Source organism: Henckelia pumila, chromosome 4 (genome assembly GCF_033568475.1).
Source record: "Henckelia pumila isolate YLH828 chromosome 4, ASM3356847v2, whole genome shotgun sequence".
NCBI lineage: Eukaryota > Viridiplantae > Streptophyta > Magnoliopsida > Lamiales > Gesneriaceae > Henckelia > Henckelia pumila.
The window spans coordinates 66,441,166-66,468,128 of record NC_133123.1 but is presented as its reverse complement, the minus strand read 5'-3'; the positions used below and the strand labels follow the sequence as shown (position 1 = coordinate 66,468,128).

Genomic DNA, 26,963 nt, shown 5'->3' with positions numbered 1-26,963 from the left:
GTGTCCGCTTGAGCGAGCTCAAGAGAAACCGCGGGACAAAGTGTTTCTCGCTCGAGCGCGAGTTGTGTATGCTCGAGCGAGCGAGCATTTTTGGGAAAATTACACATACTTTGGCGTGTTTTGTGTGTGTGTGTGTGTGTGTGGGTGGGGGGGGGGGGGGGGGGGGGGGGTTTATAATTTTTACTTATTTTAAGTATTTTATATCTACTAGGAAACTTTCTAAATGATATCTTTAGGCAATATTTGTTATATCTTTTATTTTTTATTGTAAACTATATATACTTTTTTCATTTTCATTAATAATAATTCATATTCAGTTTATACACAATATTAAAATTCTCTCAAGAATTTTCTTCAAAGCTTTGTTTTGGTTATTCAAATCAAACTTTTCACACTTTAATTACTTGGAAACGTTTGTCAATTGATTTCTCACTGAAAATTGTCAGGTACAAGTTATCTGGTGGTTTTCTTTGGTTTCGATTGTTCGGGATTTTTGTTGTTAATCGTTCCGTCGATTAAAGTTAAAAATTCAAATTCTATCAATTTTACTTATTTCAAAGATTGGGAAAAACATTTTGGATCTTTTGTTTATTGATTAAAGAGTGCAATTTAATTTATAATCGTGTTTGCTAATCATACTCATTAATATTCATATCAGAATGAGTAATTAATATTAATTTAAGAGGTTGCTTCTACTCTATCCCTAGTTTTTCTAAGATGAGAAAGAGCCCCAAAACATTGTTGGCACTTAATCTCGAAGCTCAATTTAATGCATTTTAAAGAGCTAATAATTAATGTCTCTTTTCAAAAAAATGGCCATCATATTAAATACTCCTTAATGAAGGAGGAAAAGACCTCTCATATTCGCATCCCTCGGTCACGAATGGGAATCATGTGGAGTGTAAAAGGGACCATTGGTAACAGCCAACTCCTTGGGAGCGCACGCTCGTTGAGGCAACAAAAAGGGTAATAAATTGAGCCCCCACCCTTACTCCATTGACTATGACCACTTCCTATTATAAATAAACGGATATTTCCTTCGTTTTAAATATATAGATTTATTTGATTTTTACGATATTTATTTTCATCCTACCACTTGGATACGTATTTGACTAATCAATAAATATTAATCATTAGATGCATTCATAGGGTTGTTTTAAGGGTAAGATCTCGTTTCTCCAGAAATGATTGCATGTTTTCCAAAACTTACCTGATAATGATATATTAATAAAAAAAAAATAGAAATTGAACTATGTATTTTGAAATATTGAAATGAAATCTTTAAAACTGGAAGCGAGAATATATTATAATGTTTATAGATAGATGGAGTGCAGATAGGACCATTCTATCGTAAGCAAAAAAAGAGACAAAGTGGCATGTGCGCTTTGGTCTCTTTGCTCAGTGTCAATCATTAATTGGATCTATTCTTGCCTTCTACTCATCCATTGTTTGATTTTTTTTGATAAAAAAATTTTAGAATTTAGTTTTTAAAAATCATATACTATGAATTAATCTTGTGAGTGTGGCTATGACCGAGTATAAAATGAGGAGGAAGGCTGAGAAATTTTGAGGCAAAAAGACGAGTTGGATTGTGATTGTAAAAGAAAGAGATCTCTATGGATTTTGTTGTGTGTAATATGACATTTAAATATTAAATATTATTTATGTTAGTCGGTTGAATTAAACTATGTTTGAAATGGTAATAATTCAAATGGAGTTGGTTTAAACTTTAAAATATCAAACTAAGTTTGTCGAATTATCAAACCAAGTTATTAAAATATCAAATAGCTTGGTCGCATTTTGTGATGGATTAAAAATACACTAATTTTCAAAATTATATGCATGCATCAAATTATTAAACATATGTTTTTTATATCAACTAATTTTTAGGATATGATCTATTTTTATTTAATCTCGAAAAAGACCCTTAGTTTATATGTAATATCTTCGACGTCGTCGACATGCTAGCTCGTAAATAAAAATGTGAGAAAGAAAATTTTGCGGAAAATATTTTCATGAATTTTCAAAGTCAAGTTTCATACACACAGAAAAAAATAAATATCATGCATTCAAAAATCTTAAAATCTCAAACTCCACAACCTACTAACGAGTAAAATTAAAAACTGTATAAATGAACAAAACCCAACTATGAGTCAAAACATTTATTAAAAGAAGTTAACCCAAAATGTAATTAAATGCAAAAACTTCATAAACAATGCTATAAGAGGGTTCTCCGACAGCGTGTCATGCAACTCGTCGCTTCCTCGGCTTCTCCGCATTGTCTCTACAAACTCATTAACATTATCTTTCTCACATGCATCATCCAAGCATAATGAGTCTAAAGACTCAACAAACATATCCAAATAACAACGAGTACACAATAAATCTTATAACATGCATAGGACATGATCGTAACATAAAATTAGCTTTCATATTCTTTCGGTGATGAGATACAAGCAAATGTGATAACCATCAGAGCATATTCATTGATCCATGATCATGTAAATCATTGTGCAACATAAGTATAACATTTGGTACAGTCTATACTAGTCGAAGTTAATATGCGTACCGTCTCATACTAGCCAAAGCAATATGCACATCTTTCGTTTTTGGAAAGACCCTTTCCAAAGCTCATCCCGAGACACAAATCTCATGTTTTTCTCCACGTTCTAGACGAAAACTTCATCAGAGCTGGCCTTGGGGCAGGGCTACCAGGGCTCTGCCCAGGGCCCAAAAATTTTGAAAAAAAAATCAGGACCCAAAATTCTAAATTTATATATATATATATATATATATATATATATATATATATATATATACTTATATATCAAATAAAATAGTTCTAAAAATAAGTCCATTCTATTTAAAATGTATATCTTCATAATCTTTCTTGTCGATCAAAATCTCACCCTATACCTATAAAAAAAATTTCACTCAGTGCACTAGTGAAGAGAAAAACCCTTCGACAATTAGGTTTATATATTCATAATCTCACGAGAAACATTTTCTTCTTATTGACTCAGGTTTTTAAATTTTTTATTATTGTTATTTAGTGCTTTGTGGAGTAATCATTTTCCAAATCTATTTTTTTCTTTAATTAATTTCTTAGACATAAATTTGAGTGATTATTTTTTATGATTTGATTAAATTTTTGTGTATTTTATGAACTTTTAGGAAAAAATTTTGTTCTTTAATTAATAAAATATTACGTACCGACTACTTAATGACTCAAGATAGACTAAATGGATTAGCAAAATTATGCAATGAAAAGAATATTTTGGAAAACATTGAATATGATGATATCATTGATGATTTTGCTTCTAAAAGTGCATCAAGAAACACTTTAAATGAGTTGCTTGTAGGTATATATGCTATTATGGATGATGTGAAAGTTTTTTTTTGAAGAAGGAGTGCTCGTGGAAAACCAATTATTGATCGAAAGATAAACTTGGGGCATAATTTATAGTTTTTCCCAGGGACTCTAGACAACAAGGACCGACTCTGAACTTTGACGATCACATACATTTTGGAGCATAAAGAAATTAGAAAAATTACATTTCAAAATTCCGGACAAAACCCTGCGGGCTAGGATGGGGCGCACTATGGCGTGCAATTTTGTGCGCCCTAGCCCGACAGATCTGCCTGCACTTTCAGGCAGACACAGCCATGGGTTTTCTTCAACCTTTATGCTTCCAAAAACTTTCACACACACACTTGAAATCGAAATCTAATGAAGAATAACTTTAAACACGACAAAAAACGATTCGTCCTCGAAATTTTTGAACCAAAAAACGTATTACACACAACACAAACCAAACCCAAAAATTTACTCCATTTAAATCCTTTTCACACACAATCTTACCCAAGATTCGTCGAGAACGGTCCATACTTCACGAAATACATGCCATCAAAAATCGTTCAGGGGCGGAGCCTGTAGTAGCCCGTACCCTAATTGAGTAATTAAAGGATTAATGCTAATTAATTGAATTGGGTATCGGACGGATCGGAAGCTCCGATGAGCGATCGGAGGCACCGATGATATTACGTCAGGCATGACGTGTGGTTGGATCGGAAGCTCCGATCAGGATCGGAAGCTCCGATCACCCCTATCCGGAGTCAACAAGTGATATTTTGACACGTGGCAGATCAGGATCTTCGGAAGCTCCAATGGCAGGATCGGACGTTCCGATCGAGGTTCGGACGTTCCGATCAAGGATCGGAAGTTCCGATCGTTGTCTATAAATAGAATGCCGAGGCTTCACTTTCATTTGCCAATTCCGAGTTCTCCTTTCCATTCTAGTCCTTTTGGAGCTGTTCTAGTCTTCTTAGGCTTGGTCCGAAGGTCGGCGAGGCGTTTGGTAGTCGTAGCGGAGTTGTGCCCAAGTTCTGGAGGCATCGACATCAAAGGGCTAACGACGGACAAAGTATAGCTTTTGCTTCCTATAAATATTTAGGAGTATGCAATAGCTTAGTTAAGGCTTTTAGAGCACTTTAATGATAGTAGTATCATTTGGCAGTGTAGAGAAAACTATAGGCGTTGACCTAGAGTTGGTAGAGCTTGCTCTGTTTTGAGGTACGAAAGTACTGTTCGAGATATCCTGACTGAGTATGCATGTATTATGTGACTGCATGATTTATATGCCATGATATTATGCTGCATTCATTTGCATCTTGCTGTATCTCTTTCGAGATGTCTGTTAGTAGGGTTGTACCCTATCCTGTTAGTGGATGGACTTCCATCGATTTAGGTCCGGCGTATCCACGGTTATTTCGGTATGGGAGCCACCTCCTGAAGCGACGGCACAGCGTGCTACATACCAGGGCCCGGTCTGTCTCTGTTATCTGATCCTTGACCTCGAGTCTATAGGGAGTTCACTTTGCATGCATGTATACTCATACTCTCGTACTGAGCGTTTTATGCTCACGTCTCGTACTCTGTATTTTCTGGACACCCTATTCCATGGGGCAGGTTTGCGATTGGACGAGGAAGGTGGATCCAGGAGGGGCTAGTCAGTGGTTGGCCAGCTGGAGCTTCGTCTAGGTTTTATTACTGTTGTTTGGGTTTATACAGCTATTCGATTTGGTTGTATATTATTGGATAAATTACAGATTCCTTTACTTGGGATTGTATATTGTTTATGGTTTCCGCAGTTTTATTCTGATATCTGTTTAATTAAGTTAATTGCATGCATAAGTTCTGTTTAGTAGGTGATCCGGGTAAGGGTCACTACATTTATGGTATCAGAGCATGCAAAAGAATTCTTGGGATTTAGTCTCATCATGAGGTATTTTTGTAGATGGCAAATCATGACGACCGGAGTTCTCATGGCAGTGTTGGTGGACGTTGGGGTGATGCCGACCGGGAGCCTCGTCGAGAACGGCGTCATCGTCATCATGACGACGAGCGTTTCACTGTGCGTCGATTCTTAGCTATGGGTCCTAAGCCCTTAGTTGGAGGTGAGTCTCCGGAGGATGCGGAGAACTGGTTAGACCGCATGGAGACGACTTTTCAGACTTTCCAATGCACCAAGGAGCAGAAGGTGGAGACACTTGGCTATCTTCTGGATGGGCGTGCGCGCAGGTGGTGGAGGTTTACTTCTGCATCTTTTGTTGCGGCAAGAGGAGTGGCCACCTGGGCCGAGTTCCGCACAGCTTTCCAAAAGCGGTATTTTCCTCCTGCACTCCTGTTAGAACCTAATGGGGGGGGGGGGGGATTTAGGTTCTATTGGCAACTTTAGCAATTTAAAGCGATTATGGAAGTATACAAGCGGAAGACTTAAAGCAATCAAAAATTAATGTGGTAAATAAATGCGTAAAAGAAATAAAGCGATAAATGAGATAGGATATGTTTATGGAAGTTCGACGATAAATCGTCTACGTCTCCCCTTCTTGGTTAAGATTGATTAACCAAGGATCCACTAGCACTTCAACTCTTGGTCTTGATGGCTCCAAGGATAGCCGTACAACTCAACACGATCACCGCGCCGATACAACTCGAACACTTGGCCTTAAGGGCTCCAAGGATAGCCTCAACACAACACTTGGCTTCACACTTAAGTTCTTACAACGATAGCACAGCACACTTGGCTTCACACTCAAGTGTTTACAACAATAGCACAACCAACTCACAAACTATTTTTACAAACACTCTCAAATATATCACACAAACACTTTGATAGTGAGAAATTGCTTGCAAAGGAGAGAAGAGATGAGTTGGGATGTCTCCAAATGAACTTGTATGACCTCTATTTATAGTTGTCAAAGATTTGAATCTGATTTGAGTGCTTGGAGCGTGTGTTAAGAAGTCAAGGAGAGACAAAAAGTGTTCGGTGCCGCTGCCATCTTTTTCCCAGCACTGAGCGGAATTTGTGGAAAAATCATATCTTCCAATCTAACCGTTGGAATGATCTGAAATTTGAAATGAAGCTTTAAAAATCCAGATCTTCATTCTGAATGGTGAAGATTTGATTTGAACGAGTCAAACATTTCCAGTAATTTTCGGAAGTCGCTTCATCATGTTTTCGAACCTGTTCTGTGCAACAAATTTGAAAAATTCATATCTCTTAATCCATCCGTTGGATTGACCTGAAATTTTGACAGAAGCTTTATAACATCTTAATAAGGAATCGGATCGGTGGAGATTTGATTTGGGTTTCTCAAACATTCCCAATTATTTTCTGAAGTCGAATCTTTATGGTTTCGTTCCTTGCAGAAGTGGGTACTATGCAGCATATATGGAAAAATTCATATCTCTCATTCTAACCGTTGGATTGCTCTCAAATTTGGACAGTACTTGTAACACTTCTTTATCTAGATTATGACTGGTGTAGATCCGATTTGGAGTCATAGAAAATTTCCAGTAAGTTTCGGAAGTTGCTGCTCCATACTTTGGCTTCTTCTTGTCTTTTTCTTCATATCTCTTAACAATGTTTCATCCATTCAATGAGCAATACAAGACTTTATAAATACATGTATAGCTTTAAAATAACTTCCAATAATTTATTTTTCAATAAATCTAATCTGCAAAATCTCACTTTAAATGGTTAGTAATAATTAACCGAGTTTTGTAATCATCAAAACATAATTTTATGAGACTTGTTAATGCATTAAAAACATTAATCTCATAACACGAGATTTGTATGCGTTTAAGGCGTAACAACTCCGACATTCAAAGGCAGGCGAGCTACTGAGTCTGCGACAGGGAGCCATGTCTATTGATGAGTATCAGCAGAGGTTTTTTGATCTGCTATCCTATTGCCCCGAGATTGCTGATAGCTCAGAGATGAAGTATAATCTGTTCCTTCAGGGCCTTAACCCTGAGATTCATGACCGTGTAGCGGTTGGCGACGACATGTCCTACGAGGGTTTGGTGAGCCGTTGTCACCAGGCGGAGGACAGCATTCGACGGAACAGGTCTTTCCCTCAGTCGAGGCCTGCTAGTTCTTTGGGTCCCCGTGCCCAAACTTTCAAGAATTCTGGATCTTCTTCTTCCTCTGGTTCTGGAGGTGTTGTCCGTTACGGTAAGAAGGACAAGTGTGATCACTGTGGGAAGAACCATCCATCCGACAAGTGCCGTAGAGCTTCTAGAGCTTGTTTCCGTTGTGGAGAGACTGGTCATATCCGGAGGGATTGTCCACTGTCTGGGGGAGGCGGTTCTGGATCTGGTTCAGGATCGGGTTCTCAGGCCACCGTACAGCAGAGGTCGCAGGGACAGTCTGCTGGGAGTTCTCATTTGAGGCCACGAGCTTCTGGCCAGGTGTTTGCCCTGAGACATGATCAGGCTGTGGAGGAGAATGAGAAAGTCATCGCAGGTACATTTTTGCTTTATGGTATACCTGCTCTTGTACTTATTGACACTGGTGCATCTTATTCCTTCATTTCTGCACGTTTTGTTAAGAGACATAAGTTACCATGCATTGCACTAGACGTAGTGATGTCTGTTTCTACTCCGACGGGCCAATCTGCTTTGGCTAAGCGTCTAGTAATGGGTTGCCCTTTAGAGTTCGAAGGGAACATTTTGTTAGCAAATCTCATGGTCCTGGCGATGGACGACTTTGATTGCATTCTGGGAATAGATATGTTGACTACCTATCGAGCTTCAGTGGACTGCTATCAGAGATTAGTACGCTTTCATCCAGAGGGGAGTGAGAGTTGGTTTTTCTATGGTGAGGGAGCGCGACCCCCGATGCCTTTGGTATCAGCTTTGAGAGCCTGTCGAGCTCTAGAGTCTGGCGTGGAAGGCTACCTTATCTATGCAGTTGATTTGTCCGCTGAGAGTATTGGGATATAGAGCATTCCTGTTGTGGATGAATTTCCAGATGTATTTCCTGATGAGATTCCGGGTTTTCCTCCTGCTAGGGAAGTCGAGTTTGGCATAGAGTTGATGCCGGGTACTTCGCCTATTTCTAGAGCACCGTATCGTCTGGCTCCGTCAGAGATGCGTGAGTTGAAGAATCAGCTACAAGATCTTTTGGACAAGGGGTACATTCGTCCTAGTGTATCTCCTTGGGGAGCTCCTGTTCTCTTCGTGAAGAAGAAGGATGGGTCGATGCGGCTGTGCATTGACTATCGGCAGCTGAATCGAGTCACTGTGAAGAACAAGTATCCGTTGCCTCGTATTGATGACTTGTTTGACCAGCTGCAGGGCATATCAGTTTACTCCAAGATTGACTTGAGATCTGGGTATCATCAGTTGAGAGTCCATGATCAGGACGTAGCCAAGACTGCATTCCGTACTCGCTATGGGCATTACGAGTTCCTAGTGATGCCATTTGGTTTGACTAATGCGCCGGCTATATTCATGGATCTGATGAACCGTGTCTTCAGGGAGTATTTGGATAAGTTTGTCGTGGTCTTCATTGACGACATCTTGGTGTATTCGCGTAATACGGAAGAGCATGTTTCTCACTTGTGGTTGGTACTGCAGACTCTTCGAGATGAGCAGTTGTACGCCAAGCTGAGCAAGTGTGAGTTCTGGATGGATAGAGTAATCTTTCTTGGCCATATCATATCCAGGGAGGGGATTTCTGTTGATCCAAGTAAGATTGAAGCGGTACTTAATTGGTCGCGTCCGACGACAGTTGCCGAGATCCGTAGTTTTTTGGGTCTAGCAGGGTATTATCGTCGCTTCATTCTGAATTTCTCTCAGTTAGCTCGACCGTTGACGCAGCTTACCCGCAAGGGTGTGGATTTCGAGTGGTCCTCCGAGTGCGAGGAGAATTTCTGTGAGCTTCGACGGCGGTTGACTTCTGCGCCGGTGTTGGCATTACCGTCAGGATCTGGAGGGTATGTAGTTTACACGGATGCTTCTTTTCAGGGGTTAGGTTGTGTCCTGACTCAGAATTGGCATGTGATCGCATACGCTTCTAGAAAGCTGAAGCTTCACGAGGACAACTACCCAGTCCATGATTTGGAGTTAGCAGCCATTGTGTTCGCTTTGAAGATCTGGCATCATTATCTGTATGACGAGAAATTTGAGATCTTCACCGACCATAAGAGTCTCAAGTATTTGTTCACTCAGGCGGAGTTGAACATGAGGCAGAGACGTTGGATGGACTTGCTTAAGGACTATGATTGCGAGATTAAGTACCATCCGAGAGCTGCTAATCTCACCCGCTGATGCCTTGAGTCGCAAGGTGCGACTATCCGCACTTCAGACTTGTTCGATGTCTAGTGCGATCAGTTACTGTTGTACTTCAGGTTATACCTTCAAGCATAAGAAAGGTATGCAGAGTATCCAGATGTTTGCGATATTATCTGAGCCAGCCTTGTATTCGCGGATCCGAGATGCTCAGATGTCTGATTCAAAGACCCAGCGTTTATCTCGTCTAGCTAACGAGGGTAGCTCGTCTGGATTTCATTATCAGTCAGATGACTTTCTGTGTTTGTCTGGTAGGCTTGTGATTCCGCAGGATGGAGAATTGCGAGAGAAGATTTTGTCTCAGGCGCATCGCACTAAGTTGAGTATTCATCCTGGGAGCAACAAGATGTACAAGGATCTACGTACTCGTTTCTGGTGGAAGGGAATGAAATGCAGTGTTTATCAGTTTGTTTCGAGATGTTTGGTGTGTCAACAGGTCAAGGCAGAGCACCGACGACCTGGAGGATTGCTTCACAGTCTGCCTATTCCTGAATGGAAATAGGAGTTTATCACAATGGACTTTGTGACCCATTTGCCGGTATCCCCGAGGAACTGTGATGCTATCTGGGTTGTGGTAGACCGACTCACCAAGTCAGCACATTTCATTGCCAATAGCCGAGAGTACTCTGTGGATCGCATGGCACGGATGTACATTCAGGAGATCGTTCGACTTCATGGAGTGCCTGTGAGCATTGTCAGCGATCGGGACCCCAGGTTTACTTCTAGATTCTGGGGGAGTGTTCAGCGTGCGATGGGTACTACTCTTAGTTTGAGTACAGCCTATCATCCGGAGACTGATGGTCAGTTAGAGCGCACTATCCGTATGTTAGAGGATATGCTTAGAGCGTGCGTCATGGATTTTGGTTCAGCCTGGCATGATCATTTGCCGTTGATCGAGTTTGCTTACAACAACAGCTATCACACTAGTATTGGAATGGCACCTTTTGAGGCGTTGTATGGGCGACGTTGTCGTACTCCACTCTTCTGGGAAGAAGTGGGGGAGAGACAGGCTGAGGGGCCGGAGTTTATTCAGCAGTCGATAGATATTGTTGATCAAATCAAGAAACGGATTAAGACTGCACAGGATCGTCAGGCCAGTTATGCTAATATCAAGCATAGGCCCTTGCAGTTCGAGGTCGGGGAAAAAGTGTTTCTGAGAGTGTCACCTTTCCGCAAGATTCTCAGATTTGGCCTTAAGGGCAAGTTGTCTCCCAGATTTATCGGTCCGTTTGAGATCTTGGAGAGCATTGGCGATTTGGCTTATCGGCTAGCTTTGCCACCGCATCTATCCAGTATTCACGACGTGTTCCACGTATCTCTGTTGCAACGGTATGTGGCGGACGAATCTCATATTCTGCAGCGGTCTGAGGTTCAGGTAGACAAGGATTTGACTTATGTTGAGAAACCTCTTGGTATCCTGGATTATAAGGATAAGGTTTTACGGAACAAAGTCATTCCTTTGGTTTTAGTTCAGTGGCAGCGCCGAGGCACTGAAGAAGCTACTTGGGAGCTTGAGGACAGGATGCGTAAAGACCACCCTGAGTTGTTTTGATTTCATTATTTAAGTTGTATTCAGTTGCAAACTCTGTAAACGTTTGATTTGAATAAAGAATATTTCTGATTTCTGTATTTGCATTCGGTACTTAAGATCTGATTTTGAGGACGAAATATCTTAAGTGGGGGAGAATGTAGTAGCCCGTACCCTAATTGAGTAATTAAAGGATTAATGCTAATTAATTGAATTGAGTATCGGACGGATCGGAAGCTCCGAAGGCACGATCGGAAGCTCCGATGAGCGATCGGAGGCACCGATGATATTACGTCAGGCATGACGTGTGGTTGGATCGGAAGCTCCGATCAAGATCGGAAGCTCCGATCACCCCTATCCGGAGTCAACAAGTGATATTTTGACACGTGGCAGATCAGGATCTTCGGAAGCTCCGATGGCAGGATCGGACGTTCCGATCGAGGTTCGGATGTTCCGATCGTTGTTTATAAATAGAAGGCCGAGGCTTCACTTTCATTTGCCAATTCCGAGTTCTTCTTTCCATTCTAGTCCTTTTGGAGCTGTTCTAGTCTTCTTAGGCTTGGTCCGGAGGTCGGCGAGGCGTTCGGTAGTCGTAGCGGAGTTGTGCTCAAGTTCTGGAGGCATCGACATCAAAGGGCTAACGACGGACGAAGGTATAGCTTTTGCTTCTTATAAATATTTAGGAGTATGCAATAGCTTAGTTAAGGCTTTTAGAGCACTTTAATGATAGTAGTATCATTTGGCAGTGTAGAGCAGACTATAGGCGTGGACCTAGAGTTGGTAGAGCTTGCTCTGTTTTGAGGTACGAAAGTACTGTTCGAGATATCCTGACTGAGTATGCATGTATTATGTGACTGCATGATTTATATGCCATGATATTATGTTGCATTCATTTGCATCTTGCTGTATCTCTTTCGAGATGTCTGTTAGTAGGGTTGTACCCTATCCTGTTAGTGGATGGACTTCCATCGATTTAGGTCCGGCGTATCCACGGTTATTTCGGTATGGGAGCCACCTCCTGAAGCGACGGCACAACGTGCTACATACCAGGGCCCGGTCTGTCTCTGTTATCTGATCCTTGACCTCGAGTCTATAGGGAGTTCACTTTGCATGCATGTATACTCATACTCTCGTACTGAGCGTTTTATGCTCACTTCTCATACTCTGTATTTTTTGGACACCCTATTCCATGGGGCATGTTTGCGATTAGACGAGGAGGGTGGATCCAGGAGGGGCTAGTCAGTGGTTGGCCAGCTGGAGCTTCGTCTAGGTTTTATTACTGTTGTTTGGGTTTATACAACTATTCGATTTGGTTGTATATTATTGGATAAATTACAGATTCCTTTACTTGGGATTGTATATTGTTTATGGTTTCCGCAGTTTTATTCTGATATCTGTTTAATTAAGTTAATTGCATGCATAAGTTCTATTTAGTAGGTGATCCGGGTAAGGGTCACTACAGAGCCACCCTTGGGATAGGGTGGGCTCCAACCCCACCCATTTTTTGTAAAATAAAAAGTAAAAAATAGTAATTAATTTAAATTTTTTTAAAAAAAATTCAGTCTCATGCAAAAAATTAAAAATAGAACACTCTATTACATTTTTTGGTTGATTTATTGTTGTAGGTCTTAAAATTATGTGATTTGAGATAAATCTGATAACTCTAAAATTTTGTCGAATATTTATTTGCGATAATATTGATTTATGATACATATGAAATTTTTAGTTTGAATTTTTAACCTAAAAACTATTGTTGCGAAATTTTGAAAAAATTATCAATTGGTTGAAAATTAAAATATTTGAGAATTATCGACTTTCAAATTATTACTGAGCTTGTATTGCGATTTTTTTAGTTAGAATAACTGAAAATTCAATAATTATGAGATTTGGAAAATGACTGTTTATTGTAAATTTTTGGGATGATTGAAATTTTCTAGTTAATTATTTCACGAAATGAAGAAATAAAAATTTAAAAGTTATTTTTAAATCAAAATAGCATAAATCGACATATAAAAAACAAACATTAATTACATTCTAGATGAGCATAAAATACTAATTTCAATCGAAAGAACCTACCGACTTGAATTTATCTGAAAAATCGGTTCAGTTTATTCAGAAGTTCGATTTTAAATTTTAAAAATATTGGTTAAGTAACTTTGGTTTCGGATTTTAACATAATAATTTTGTTTATTGAACAAACCTAATATTTATAATTTTTTTAATATTGTTAATTTTCTAATAAAATTTTATTGAACAATAGAACTAGACTTAAAAATAAAGTTTTTAACAAATAATATAATTATAATTCAATTTTTAACTACAATTTTTTGTAGTAGAACATGATTTTATTTTTTAAAAAATTTCTAAAAGATCGAGATCGTTTAATTTGGTTATTAATCAAAATAATATATTCTTTTTTGTTTGATTTTTTTGGCCTTCATAGTAAAGTTCGATCGGTTCATTTTATTGAAAAAAATGTTAATTCGATTTTAAAAATTTCGGTTCGATTTTAACTGAATTTCAATACATATATATTATCTAATACGGAACGGAGCCAACCTCATGTACTTTTTAATCCTGACTCCGCCCCTGATATCGTTCCTTCAAAATCATTCAAATTCCTCGCAAGATTTAACAGATATATTAGAACACACAAAATCATATCAAAGTGCATACTATCACTTGGATGATGTTTCGAAAATTGGATGATACTTGCCTTTCTTCGTTGGTAAGGAAAAATCCGAGCCTTGAGATACGATCTAGCCTTCAAATAACGAACGAAAATTCTTCGCCCAAAGCTGCAATTATTGAAAATATGAAGGAAGATAGGAGAATGTGGCGGCGTGAAAGTGAAAAAAGAGGAAAAGAAACTTGACGCAAGTTCTGATAGTAATCTCAGGTGCTGAAAGCTTGTCCGATAATTTAAAATACTCTCAGTTCCCTCTAAACTTTTAAAATTAAAAGCCAAGCACAACTAAAAAAATAATAAAATATGCACATTAAACTCATTTTGACTTAAAATTACTTAAATCTTGATCGTAGACTAGTGTCGTCTCCCTTTGCCACTGGAAACCTGAAAACATCAAAATTAACTTTTGCATAAAATTTCATAATCTAACATTTAAACTCATAATTTTCAATACTCTTTAAATAAATCATCGTGGATGGATTTTGTGGATTTTTTGACCTTACATTATACTTAATAGTAGAGTTATTATAGATAAAAACACCTATGATGGTAAATTCATTAGCATACAAGACTATCAAATCTCATCCAAATTAAATTTAAATAAGAATATCATTTCTCGTCCGAAAAAAAAGTATAAGACACTATAAGTTTTTATTTTAAAATGATCTCCGATTTTTTTTAAAAATAATCAGTATAAAAATAAAATAAAAATTTCAATCAAAAAATATTTGAATGTGTGTGAAATAATCATCAATAAATACATTTAACTTTCCATACTTAAAAAGACATGTTTTTTTTTTTTTGAACAACTTAAAAAGACATGTTAGGTACTTAGGTTTGGGCTGCTTGGAGGAAACATAGCTCCCGAAATGCCAATTATTGACTCATAATTACTTCTCACCTTTTTTTTACAACCTTGTCGTTCTTACCTTGCTAGCTAGGCGTGGTCGAATTCAATTTTATTATTGTTGTTCTGTACCATCGCATATTTTAAATATGGGTTCAAAGGTAAAACTTTGCAATTATTTGTACCTAATAGAAATATTATCGAGAATATCATTAATAAGACTTAATTATATAGGATGTACTGTTTTACGATAATGTTTTACGATAATTATTTCGATCATGGGTGATGCGACTATTTGAGTACTGTGCTACTCGAATTTCATTGAATTATCAATTTCACGTTCGAGATTGAGTCGTATACATGTTGAAAGTACAGTATGTTCGTGCTCAAATGTTTTTCTAACTCATAGACAATAAAATTTAAGGTTCAAATTTTAGGTATATGTGTGTGCCTGCAAACAACTAAAACTCGAACTATACTCGATAAAAGATTCGTTTTACTAGAACGCGATCAAATTAATCTCGAGTGAAGTTTTGCCCTAATTGCTTACAAGCAGCTTGTCTCGCTTGCACTCGTGTCAAACAATGAGTAATCATGTCCGATGTGAGTTGTACAATATGTTTTTTAGTGATGCTTATATTGAAGCTATATTATTGTTTATTTTATTCTAAAAAAAGTTATATTATTATTTTCAAGTTTGAGTATGTGTTTGTTTCGGTTAGTTTAGAATCGATATTTCATTTGAACTGAAATCATCCAACCTATATTAAAGGATGTTACCAAAATCATTTATAAGATTATCCATGGATCATAATTTTTCAATTTCATGCGTATACCAAGCAATCCAACAACTCACACTGCAAAGAAATTTAAAATTTTAGATTTCATCAATCAAACCCATAACCTAAAAACCAAACAAAACCACTAAAAATACCTACACTTGTTTGTCTCAAATTTATTTAATATTTTTTCAAGAAAAATAACTTTGAGATTGTGCTTTTCAAATGCTTTTAGTTTTAAATTGTCTTATAAAGCTCGACATCACCACGGTCTTCTGACTTGATTCATATTATATATTATTTATATATATATATATATATATATATATATATAATATCATATCATACTTCATAAATCATAAAAAAAGTAAAAACGCAATGTCACATGTACATCCTTCTTACCACATGGTACATCAACCTGGCAGAAACAAAAGTTCCCTGGCAAAGCAAAATAATTTAAAACAATTTATCAATTCAAAATTCCCCACTATTTTTTAATCATTCGAAATGCATTTAAATTCAAAACCCATCGTTCTCACTTCTCACCAGTCTTCTCTCATCGCTTCTCTCTCCAGCTTGCCTGCAAAACTCTTCACACAGACACACGCTCGGGTGTGTGTGATTCTGCGAATTCATACGCAACAGAATGTATGCGTACAGAGATGTATGAGCGTAACTACGCGCTCTCAAGCAGTGGGGATTCTTTCGCGCATTGGATTATGCTGGAAAGTATCAAAGATTTTGCAATGCGGGCGGTGTTCTCAACTTGCGGTGCTGCGTTTTGTGGTTTGTGAAGGATTCTGTAAGAGGATGTGTGTATTGGAGTTGTAGATTGGGGATTTGGTTTGCGATTTTAATCTGTTCAAGTATGGCGGCGTCGACTTCTAGAGGGAGGAGCAGTTCGCCTTTCCATTATCGGAAACCTTCGAGCCCTTACTCGTCTACTTCTTCATCTTCGTCAATGATGAATGGTCGTTTTATACCGAAATCGAGCTCATCCTCCGCGACGTCGTTTTACGGCGGTGGAGGAGGAGGAGGAGGAGGAGGTGGTGGATATGGATCCAGATCCACGACGCCTAGCCAAAATACTAGAGATTATTCTCAGAGTAGGACGCCGGTTAGCTATCCGTCGATGGAAGAGCAGATGATTGGCGAGCCAGTGGAGAATGCTTCAAGATCGGGGGATAGCATTTTGGTGACGATAAGATTTCGGCCTATGAGGTGAGTTTGAACTAAATGATAGATCTAACTTGGATTTAGTTCTAGCATGATCGTTTGTATTTCGGGAAATCTTGGGAGCTTGCTTACCTTTGTGGGAAATGAGATTGACTTGGATTTGTCTGAACTTCTTTTTCCGTTGCAGTGAACGAGAACATCAGAGAGGTGAGGAGATCGCATGGTATGCAGACTGCGACAAAATCGTGAGGAATGAATATAATCCCATGACTGCATATGGATTTGGTAAACATCTTTGCCATCCTTTCGTTTTAAATTATTATGATAACGATGTTCAGAATCTGATCGCTGGTCATGGTTTCAAGTTGCATTCGACTTTTTAGGAGCTGCAAAACCATTTATTACATAGCAATTCATCATAGGCATGCTCAAGTTAGCCTTGAATAGTATTTCTTTTTGAAGTCTCCGCGTGTGGGATTGCGTCACTTTGCCAACCACAGATAGTAATTACCTGTTTCAGAATGGAATATTTGCAATCCAACTAATGGGAATATGAGCTCATAAAGTGTTTCTACTATTCATGTGACAGATAAAGTCTTTGGGCCTGATACAGCAACCCCAGAGGTGTATGATGTAGCAGCTCGACCTGTAGTTAAGGCTGCAATGGAGGGTGTGAATGGTATGTTCAACTTGATTTTACTTTTGCAAATTGAAATTGCTTGAATAAAAGTTGAACGATGAATTGTTAAGTTGACTAACGGGCTAGCGCTTGTCAATTACTTTTTCTTTGATGAAAACTCAATTACTTTTATTCATTGTACTCTTCTGTGCCAAATGATACCTGCTTGCAGTAGCAAGTTTTGTTTCCATCTAATATTGATTGACTAATATTGGTTGAGTCAATACGCAGGAACTGTGTTTGCTTATGGTGTTACCAGTAGTGGAAAGACACATACTATGCATGTAAGTTGTATCCTCCCATATGATGAATGGTAACTTTATGTTTGCCACTCATAATTTGAATGAAATAAAAAAACAATTGCATTTCAAACTGGCAGTTTTTTGTTCTGGTCACACTGATTTATCAGTATTTCACTGTGATCCTATTGCGATTAGTTGTATTGACCATTTGTCCACTCATTCATGTTCTACTTTTGAGATTATAGTGGACGTATGAATGACAGGCGATGCATTTAAAACTGCTTAACACCAGTCATTATAATGGATATGCAGATGAGTGTAGTCAAACTACAGTTTAAAGGTCTTACCACCTAGAATAAGGAGCAAGCGATGTTTGACGAGTGACAAAACTTCATTGGCTATGATTACTAATTTATATATTTTTATCTGTCTTCTTTCCTTTGCTTTTCTTGTGTCTCCTGATGAAATTTCATTGTTTTCAACCTGTGAAAACATAATGACTGAACTTACTCCTGTCATCCCATGTATTTCATTATTTTCGTAAAAATATTTCTTGTCAGGGAGATCAAAATTCTCCTGGGATCATACCACTGGCTATAAAGGATGTATTCAGCATCATCCAAGAAGTAAGTTTCCTTGCTACCGAGCCTACCGTATTTAGACATTTTACTCGATTCATTTCATTTTAAATACCACCGACATGTGCCCCTGTTGAGCTGTTTTTATTTATTTATTTATGCACGTTTTTATAAAAATCGAAATTCCCTTATTAGTGGATGGCTGACATTGATTTTTCTTTAGACTCCAGGCCGTGAATTCTTACTTCGTGTGTCATATCTTGAAATCTACAATGAGGTTGGTGCTATGATTTTTACCATTGGTAAATGTATCACTGGAATTGTGAATTCATCATTCTCCAATAAATAGTTCTAAGTTAGCTTAATTACATTTTATATGGTTTCTTCATGTACAATCATAAAGATCTCTCTCATTTCTCCGGTGCTAGGTTATTAACGACTTGTTGGACCCAACCGGCCAGAATTTGCGCGTTAGAGAAGATTCACAGGTCCTTTTTCACTTTTCTTGTCTCTCCTCTTCCAGTATGCTTATTTTGAGTGCTCTCTGCGTATCTTGCACAAGTCCTTGATATAAAGCCAATGTTTTTGGCCTTTCAAGAAATTCCCCTGCAGCACCTAATGTTTTTTAGATTAATACCTTTGTTTTACCCAACCCCAAAATCAAAACAAAAAAAAATTATGCCTGAATTTCTTGATCTGCTCGAATTCATTTTTGGAAGCTTCAAGCACATGATCCTTTTGAACTCACACTTATCTGATAGCTCTATCCATGGTCATTAGTCCGGTTTTTCTCAGTTTTCAGTTTTGTTTAGACTTTATTCGTAATGTTATCTTTGCTCAGGGAACTTATGTTGAGGGTATAAAAGAAGAAGTTGTTTTGTCCCCTGGACATGTTCTTTCATTCATTGCTGCAGGAGAAGGTAATTATTACATTTTTTTAATCATTTTTTTTCAGACAGTCCATTAGAGTGTTTCTCTAATGAAGTTTTTGGCGTAAATTAAAAGTAGGTTTTCTCTTCATTGTTACTTGTTTATTTTTTCTATTTTTTTTGCCTCTCTTTTACATATTTAGAGCACATATGGATTGTTTGAATGGTTAATAAACTATTTGACCTTTATCGGATGCAATTACAGAGCATCGACATGTTGGATCAAATAATTTTAATCTGTTTAGCAGCCGGAGCCATACAATTTTTACATTGGTAAGGGTGTTTACTTCTTTGAGATCCGTGGTTTAACTCAGATATGCCCCCAACTGTAAGGGGCCAATTCACATTCATGAATGACGTTACATTTTCAATTACCTATCTTATTTGCAGATGATTGAAAGTAGTGCACATGGAGATGAGTATGATGGTGTAATATTCTCTCAGTTGGTATGTATATGTTTATTTTCTGGGATAATTGAAATTTATCTCATTGACAACCAGAGAGGATTTCTTAAATTTCTCATGTATAAGTAGTTTGTTTATTTTGTTTAGAACCTTATTGATTTAGCCGGATCCGAAAGCTCAAAAACTGAAACAACTGGCTTACGTAGAAAGGAAGGATCATACATCAATAAAAGTCTTTTGACTCTTGGAACCGTGAGTATCCGAACTCCACCTTTTTGTTTTTCCCCCTATTTTTGGTTGATTCCGTGCCACGTTTTTTTTTTCTATCACATGTACACTTGTTGATACACAACTGACTCAAACACGAAATCTTTCATCATCAACCATTTATTTCTGCATCAAACTTTTTGTCCTCTGAATTCTGATATTTGCACATTTAAATTTCCCAATCTCAAGCTATGCCGTTTGGATGCCTTATCTGATGTATAGGTAATTGGAAAACTTAGTGAAGGGAGGGCATCACATGTTCCTTATCGGGATTCAAAGCTTACAAGACTTCTACAATCTTCACTAAGTGGTCATGGTCATGTATCGGTAAGCATAATACACAATTGACTTTGTATTACCTCTTTCTGAACCAGATTCTAATTTTGTTTGAATCATGTGACATTTATTTAGTTCATGTTCTCATTACTTTGAAACTATGATTTTTTTTGACACTTTTCTTCTTAAGCTTTATGGTTTCCCATGTACATGAGTTGTCTCAACCAATCGCTTATTTTGAAATTTGTTATGAGAATATGCTTTTGGGAAACATACCTAACTTATTTATTCATTGAGCTCTTAATTCTTGTTTGTATTTTCCAGCTTATATGCACTATTACTCCGGCTTCAAGTAATTTGGAGGAAACCCACAACACGTTAAAATTTGCCAGCAGGGCAAAACGTGTAGAGATATATGCCTCACGTAATAGGGTGCGTATGTTACCAGTATGCTTAGTAGTTTCTCCTATTTTAGACAAAAATAAAGTTCGCTAAAATAATGTTTTTCTCCTATGGTTAGATAATTGATGAAAAATCACTGATCAAGAAGTATCAACGAGAAATATCATCTCTCAAGGATGAACTTGATCAACTCAAGAGGGGAGTGCTTGCTGGTGTCAATCACGAAGAAATTATAGTCTTACGACAACAGGTATTATGTCTCTTACCTTTTAAAATGGTAGGAAGTTGAATGGTTTAGAAGTTGCCTGCAAATTTAATGACTTATATTATATCTATGTAATTATTTTCTTGATATTTCATATGCTTTTAGTGTGGTCTTATGGACAACTTGCATCATTACGCAAATCTATGTTTTCTTTGTAGTTGGAAGAAGGGCAAGTTAAAATGCAATCAAGGTTGGAGGAGGAAGAAGATGCCAAAGCTGCTTTGATGAGCAGAATTCAAAGGCTAACCAAACTAATACTTGTTTCCTCCAAAAATAGTATACCAGGATACTTGAATGACATGCCCTCACACCAAAGGAGTCATTCTGCTTCTGAAGATGACGTAAGTTGCCTTCTCTGTTTTTCTCAACTGAAATTTTCTCGGCATGTTTTTGTAATATTTATGATTCAATTTTTCCATCAAACCACTGTCTTATTGAAGTGGACATTTGTAAATGTTGATGAGATTATGGCGTTTCAAATTATCTTCTCTGTGATTCTAACATAATCATGAGTTTTAGGCTCTAGTTCATCCTCGACATGAGCAGTGAGTATTAGTGACTTGAACCTGTAATTCAATGAATCCAAGTACTTCACCTGCTTAACATAAAAAAAAAACTACTTAGCATCTGTTCATACATCTTTTTTTTGGTTGTTATCTAGCAGAAGTTGGATATTCTGCGCGATGGGTCTTTAACACTTGAAGGGCAGAGCCAGAATCGTGTATCAGCTTCTGCTTTTACTATCATATCAGATGCTTATGATTATAAACACAGAAGATCATCAAGCAAGTGGAATGATGATATATCGCAAACTGGCAGCACTATAACTGAAACAACTCAGGCGGGTGAACTAATCAGTGGTTTTTCCTGTGCAACTAAGCTGCCCATAGTATGTTCCAACATTTTTCTTCTACATTCGGACAGTGTGCCTCATGAAACTCGAGCTTAAATTTGTTTAAATAGATATTTATGCGGTGTCGCAATGGGTAATTATGTTTTTAAATTTGTAACTTGCAATACTTGTTGGATAGCTGTTTTTTTTGGTCGCACAATTGCTTTTTGACATTCTGTTTTTCTATTGTTGGATATTTGACTTTGTAGTTTGATTAAGGAAATCTTGTTAATCTGAATACTTTCTCAGCAGCAGATATTTTTGTCATAATGTTTGTAGGATGGGGTGACAATGTCAGATCAGATGGACCTCATTGTTGAGCAAGTTAAGATGCTTGCTGGAGAAATTGCATTTAGCACCAGTACCCTAAAGCGTCTGGTGGAACAGTCCATTGATGATCCTGAAAGTTCAAAAACTCAGGTTTTCTATCATTCCCTTGAGACATATGATTAATATTTTTTCAGTTGATTCCAACTTCAATTTTGATGTTCTACTTTTTTGATTCCCTACCTGATTTTGTTATAATGATTGATAATGAGACGTTGAGCATATGTAATTTTAACTTGCTTCTGATGGTCAGATTCAAAACTTGGAGTGTGAAATACAAGAAAAGAGAAAGCAGATGAGGGTCTTGGAACAGCGTATAGTTGAGAGTGGTGAGGCTTCTGTTGCTAATGCATCGATGGTTGAAATGCAGCAGGTTATTATCCCTTTCAAAAGAATCATATAATTCTCTGATTATATTATTGGATATTAGTGTGAAATTTTTTTATTTGTTTTTCTTTAACAGACAGTCACGAAGTTGATGGCTCAGTGTAATGAAAAGGGTTTTGAGCTAGAGGTTTGTATTCATTTTTATCGATTCACCACATTTTTTCTTTGCGCTGTATTCTGTAGTCACCTATCATCTGGCATTAGCTGTTACTGTCTCTTCCCTGAAAATATCTGTTTTACAGTTTTCTTTTATTACTGTACAAGTGTAATAAGATTATCTTAAGCTCCAGTAATCTTGAAATGCAGATTAAATCCGCAGATAACCGTGTGCTTCAAGAGCAGCTGGAAAACAAGGTTAAAACATAAAAAAATTTAAACTATTTTTACTTTGTTGTGATTGCTCGTGTGATGGTAATACCGTCACTTTTTACTGTACCCTTCCATGAAAGTTGGTTCTATTCTTACTACCAGTGTTCTGAAAACGAGGAATTGCTGGAGAAAATAAAAAACCTAGAGCAGCAACTAGCGACTGTCTCAGTGGAAAAGATTCCATCCTCCTCTAATCCAGGTGTATCTGATGAATATGCCGAGGAATTGAGAATGGAAATTCATTCACGGGTAAAATGCTGACTTGATTATTTTGGTGTGTTAATGGTGCTATTCTGTATCTTAAATGTCAATAATTGCAAGCTCGATGTCGTGTGGGGAAAGGCTTAAAATCATTATTGAAATATGCCTGGTTGGCAAGTGAGACTATGGCGTAATTTTGCTCATGTGATGTAGGTTTTGCAGTTGCTTTTAAATTTTGAGATATAAATCTGCTAGATCTATTATTAACAGTCGTCGTTATAAATCTGGAACATTTATTCCGCCTTTTATGGAATCATTAGATGCTCAAGAATCTCTATAGAGTAGTCGAGGCCAGCTACCTTTTTGAATTTATTAGTTTAAGAGCCACATGTATGAACCCAAGCCGCTATTGGTTCACGTTTATCATTGCTATGGACAATTAGTTCACGGTTGGCAAAATGTCATACCAACGTGCTTATTAACTGAGTCAAACTTAGCCCGACAACTGACACGGTTATAACCAGCACTCATTGCACCATGATGGGTTTGTCAGTTTACTTTAAGAATTTTTGTCCTCCCTAGAATACTGTTGCAGCTCAATTCCCAATGTCTCCAACGGTTCATACCAGGGTACAGGTTGTTTGAGGTCTTAAACCCACTATAGCAACCTGAATTGAGGTTTTAAACCCACTAATTCCAATAGATCAAACATTTGGTGGTGCATGCATTCCTTAGCCAATGTTCATAAGCTGGCCTGTCTTCTCTTCTGGCTTTATATCTATATTCACTCGTCACTTGTGGTGTTTAAGATCAAATAGTTATTGATGTTCGAAGTGTTACGGGCAAAGATTTTTCAAACTTGTTTTGATTATATATGTAGTTTTTTTTCAACTGTTAATGTTTTTGTGCTTTCATCTTCTTCTGATGGATGCCTTCTTTTTGTCAAAACATTGATTATTTGTAATGAGCAATATTCTAGTGCTCCTTATCGCCTTTTCGAATTTGGATTCAAGTTATTTCTGCTGAACAGGAAGTTGAGAATCAGAAACTAAAGCTAGAACGCGTTCAGATTCTGGAGGAGCATAGTGGATTACTTTCACAAAATCAGAAATTATCCGAGGAAGCTTCTTATGCTAAGGAACTAGCATCTGCTGCCGCAGTTGAGCTAAAGAATTTAGCTGGTGAGGTTACGAAGTTGTCATTGCAAAATTCCAAATTAGAAAAAGAATTACAGGCCGCTAGGGAGTTGAGCTCTAGAAGTTCCAACATTCATGCTGTTAATGGTGGGAACCGAAAGCATAATGATGCCCAAAGAACTGGTCGGAGAGGCCGATTTTCTAATCGGTCAAATGATGTTTCTGGTATGGGTAATGACGATTTTGACTCGTGGAATCTTGATCTTGATGATCTGAAAATGGAGTTGCAAGCCAGAAAACAGCGGGAAGCCACTCTTGATGCTGTCTTGGCTGAGAAGGAAGTAAAGGAAGATGAATACCGAAGAACGATTGAAGAGGCAAAGAAGAGGGAGTTGTCTCTAGAAAATGATTTGGCAAACATGTGGGTGCTGGTTGCGCAGCTAAAGAAGGAGGGGAGTATTAATCAAGAGTCAAAGATTAACGACATGCAGAATGAGGATATAAACCAAGTTAAAGATCTAAAAGTTGATGATGTTGACAGTGAGGATCGAGTTCTCAAGGAACGGCAAGCTCAAAATAATTTAACACCTGCTTCTAACATTCCCAAAGAAGAACCTCTTGTTGTCCGGCTGAAAGTAACTCCCTCAGACCCTCGCTTTTTAAACTGTTCATTTGACTTGTCCATTAACATCTTTGTTGTTGGTGTGGATTTTTTACTACTTCATGTTGTCTCTCGTTTCTTGAGGCTGCCCAAAGCTAGCTTTACTATTTTTAGCTCTTCGATTTATATTTATTCGGTCTTACTAGTAAATTATGTGCGACTTTAAAGCCGCCAATGGTGCAATTTTATTTGCGTGACTCAGTAAACATTGATACTTTTAGTTATCAGTCGAATTGAAGTTTGGGAAAAAAAGTCAAATATATGCCTTGTGTGCTGTTCTGATAATTGATTTGCTAACAAGCTATTCTTTAGGCAAGAAAAACTACATGCTCTTATCCTTTCCTTCAACTCCCTTCAGGCTCGAATGCAGGAGATGAAGGACAAAGAACATAGGTACACTGGGAATGGAGATGCAAATTCTCATGTGTGTAAAGTGTGTTTTGAATCACCTACAGCTGCGATGCTTCTTCCATGCCGTCATTTTTGCTGTACGCTCCATTCCTTATTGAATACTAATGCGTTTCTTTTTTTATTCGTTGTTATAAAATGCTCGGCAATTCATTTGTAACAGTACTGACTAAGTTTTATTTGTTGCAGTGTGTAAATCATGTTCTCTTGCATGCTCCGAATGTCCAATTTGCCGAACAAAGATTGCAGATAGGATTTTTGCTTTTACTTGATTCCCCTTCAAACTCAAGGTGAATATATCTCCTTTTGCATTCCATAGCTCCTGCTTCATTTTGAGAATTTCATCGCAGATGCTCTACAATTATAATATAATCAAATCTATTTTGATATCGATTTGTCGTGAAAATAGTTTGAAATTCTCGTGATCTAAAATATTTGGAGCTGTCTCAATTATTGTTATATTAATTTTTCTCTCATTGGAATCTGTTTTTGCAGGGATTTTGAGGCCGTACCTACACCAATTACCTGCTCGTTATTTTCCTTAAATGGCAGGTGCCATTCTTTAATTAGTTAAACTGTATGTATGTAAGTGTCATCTTTATCATTCCCATAGGGACTGCGAAACGCGGCGAGAGAAGAAAATGGGTTGTTTGTAAAAGAGGAGGGTGGGAGGGAAGAAGAGAATGTGTTGCCAATTGCGTGCTATTTTCTTCCATGTTGTAATGTATCTATATAATATGCTTATACAATTCATTGTTAAATCAAATTCGTTGATGCAAAATTGAATATTCTGCTAAACTAAAGCATGGTTGAAATTCTTAGCTTTATTCCACCGCTGCCTGGGCTTTATCTATGTGCATTGAAGGTTGCACTCATGGCATGAGTATAGTTTTATATGAGATATTCATATGAACATTTTGCATAGAAACAAACAAGGTGAGGTCTCTTGGTACTTCTTTGTTCACTTGAGATGTTCGTATGATTATCTTGTGTAAATTAGAGCATAGACCGCGGGCCTGGATTTTAATATGGTAGACGTTTAGTCAAGAAGATTATACAAAGGCACAAAGTTTTGGTTAATTTGAAATTCGGTATAATCCATAGGAGAGCTTGTTGTCGAGAAATAATCGGCAAACATTGGCACATGATATGATGCTTGCGCTGGTACGTTATCTAAAATGATTGTTGTCATCTGTTGTCGATTTTGGTAGATGTAGACATATCACATATGATTCTATAATGTTAGAATTTAATGAGTAGCGCTAACAATGTCTTGTTTATTTTATCATTATCTATAGTTTTTGATCGAATAATAAATATTCGAAAATGTAAATTTTAGTCTAAGGAACAATTGGGGTGCATGAGATGACTTAAAAACATCTCTCTGTATTCCAACCGTCAATCACTCGATCTCCTCGCGCACTACTAAGGATTAGTCGAACATGGTGTTTCGATATTTTAAATAACTTATTGTTATATATTTGTTTTGTTCTGTTTGTACATTGGATGCGTCTCATTATCATATACGCGGTTTCGCCTTAAAATTAAATTATACGTCAATAATTGGAGGTTTTGTCCAAGTTGCAATTATGACTTATGAGAGAGCTGTCTATGATTTTATGACTTGCCTATTTAATTAATTTATTACTATTATTTTGCTTGCTTGCTTGCGGGGTAGTACTGTACTATTTTACTATATAATGATAGCCGACTGTTGAAAATGATGAATGGGTGAAATTACATACATGCCATCATTGGTGAATAGTGTTGCCTTACATTCAAATCTCATTTTCAGCTTTGGTCTAAAAAAATCTCATTTTCAGCTTACTAATCATCAGGATAAGAAAGAATATTGTGTTTTTAATTATTGTGGTTTTCCC

At 37.4% G+C, this 26,963-nt stretch overlaps 1 protein-coding gene across 2 annotated transcripts; it reads left to right on the top strand.

Moving 5' to 3' along the window:
- The first annotated feature begins 16,010 nt into the window (after nt 1-16,010).
- On the top strand, nt 16,011-25,729 carry LOC140867408 (kinesin-like protein KIN-7D, mitochondrial). Of its 2 annotated transcripts, XM_073272473.1 has the most exons (25): nt 16,011-16,704; nt 16,847-16,944; nt 17,249-17,338; nt 17,570-17,622; nt 18,141-18,206; nt 18,382-18,435; nt 18,587-18,646; nt 19,000-19,078; nt 19,293-19,360; nt 19,478-19,534; nt 19,640-19,744; nt 19,982-20,086; nt 20,360-20,467; nt 20,556-20,687; nt 20,861-21,043; nt 21,367-21,591; nt 21,874-22,014; nt 22,175-22,294; nt 22,385-22,435; nt 22,615-22,662; nt 22,780-22,926; nt 23,909-24,649; nt 25,034-25,163; nt 25,273-25,373; nt 25,579-25,729. In XM_073272473.1, the coding sequence occupies exons 1-24, from the start codon at nt 16,352-16,354 to the stop codon at nt 25,353-25,355; spliced, it is 3,297 nt and encodes a 1,098-aa protein (XP_073128574.1). In that variant the 5' UTR covers nt 16,011-16,351; the 3' UTR covers nt 25,356-25,373; nt 25,579-25,729. The 2 variants fall into 2 exon arrangements, with proteins under 2 accessions (XP_073128574.1, XP_073128575.1); XM_073272474.1 differs by lacking the exon at nt 21,367-21,591.
- Nucleotides 25,730-26,963: the final 1,234 nt, after the last annotated feature.

Bases quoted from the DNA above. Each gene is read 5' to 3' on its own strand.
- LOC140867408 (XM_073272473.1), top strand. From the start codon at position 16,352: ATGGCGGCGTCGACTTCTAGAGGGAGGAGCAGTTCGCCTTTCCATTAT. The intron at 17,623-18,140 runs GTAAGTTGTATC...ATTTCTTGTCAG, and splicing joins GAAAGACACATACTATGCAT to GGAGATCAAAATTCTCCTGG. The intron at 20,468-20,555 runs GTGCGTATGTTA...TCCTATGGTTAG, and splicing joins TATATGCCTCACGTAATAGG to ATAATTGATGAAAAATCACT.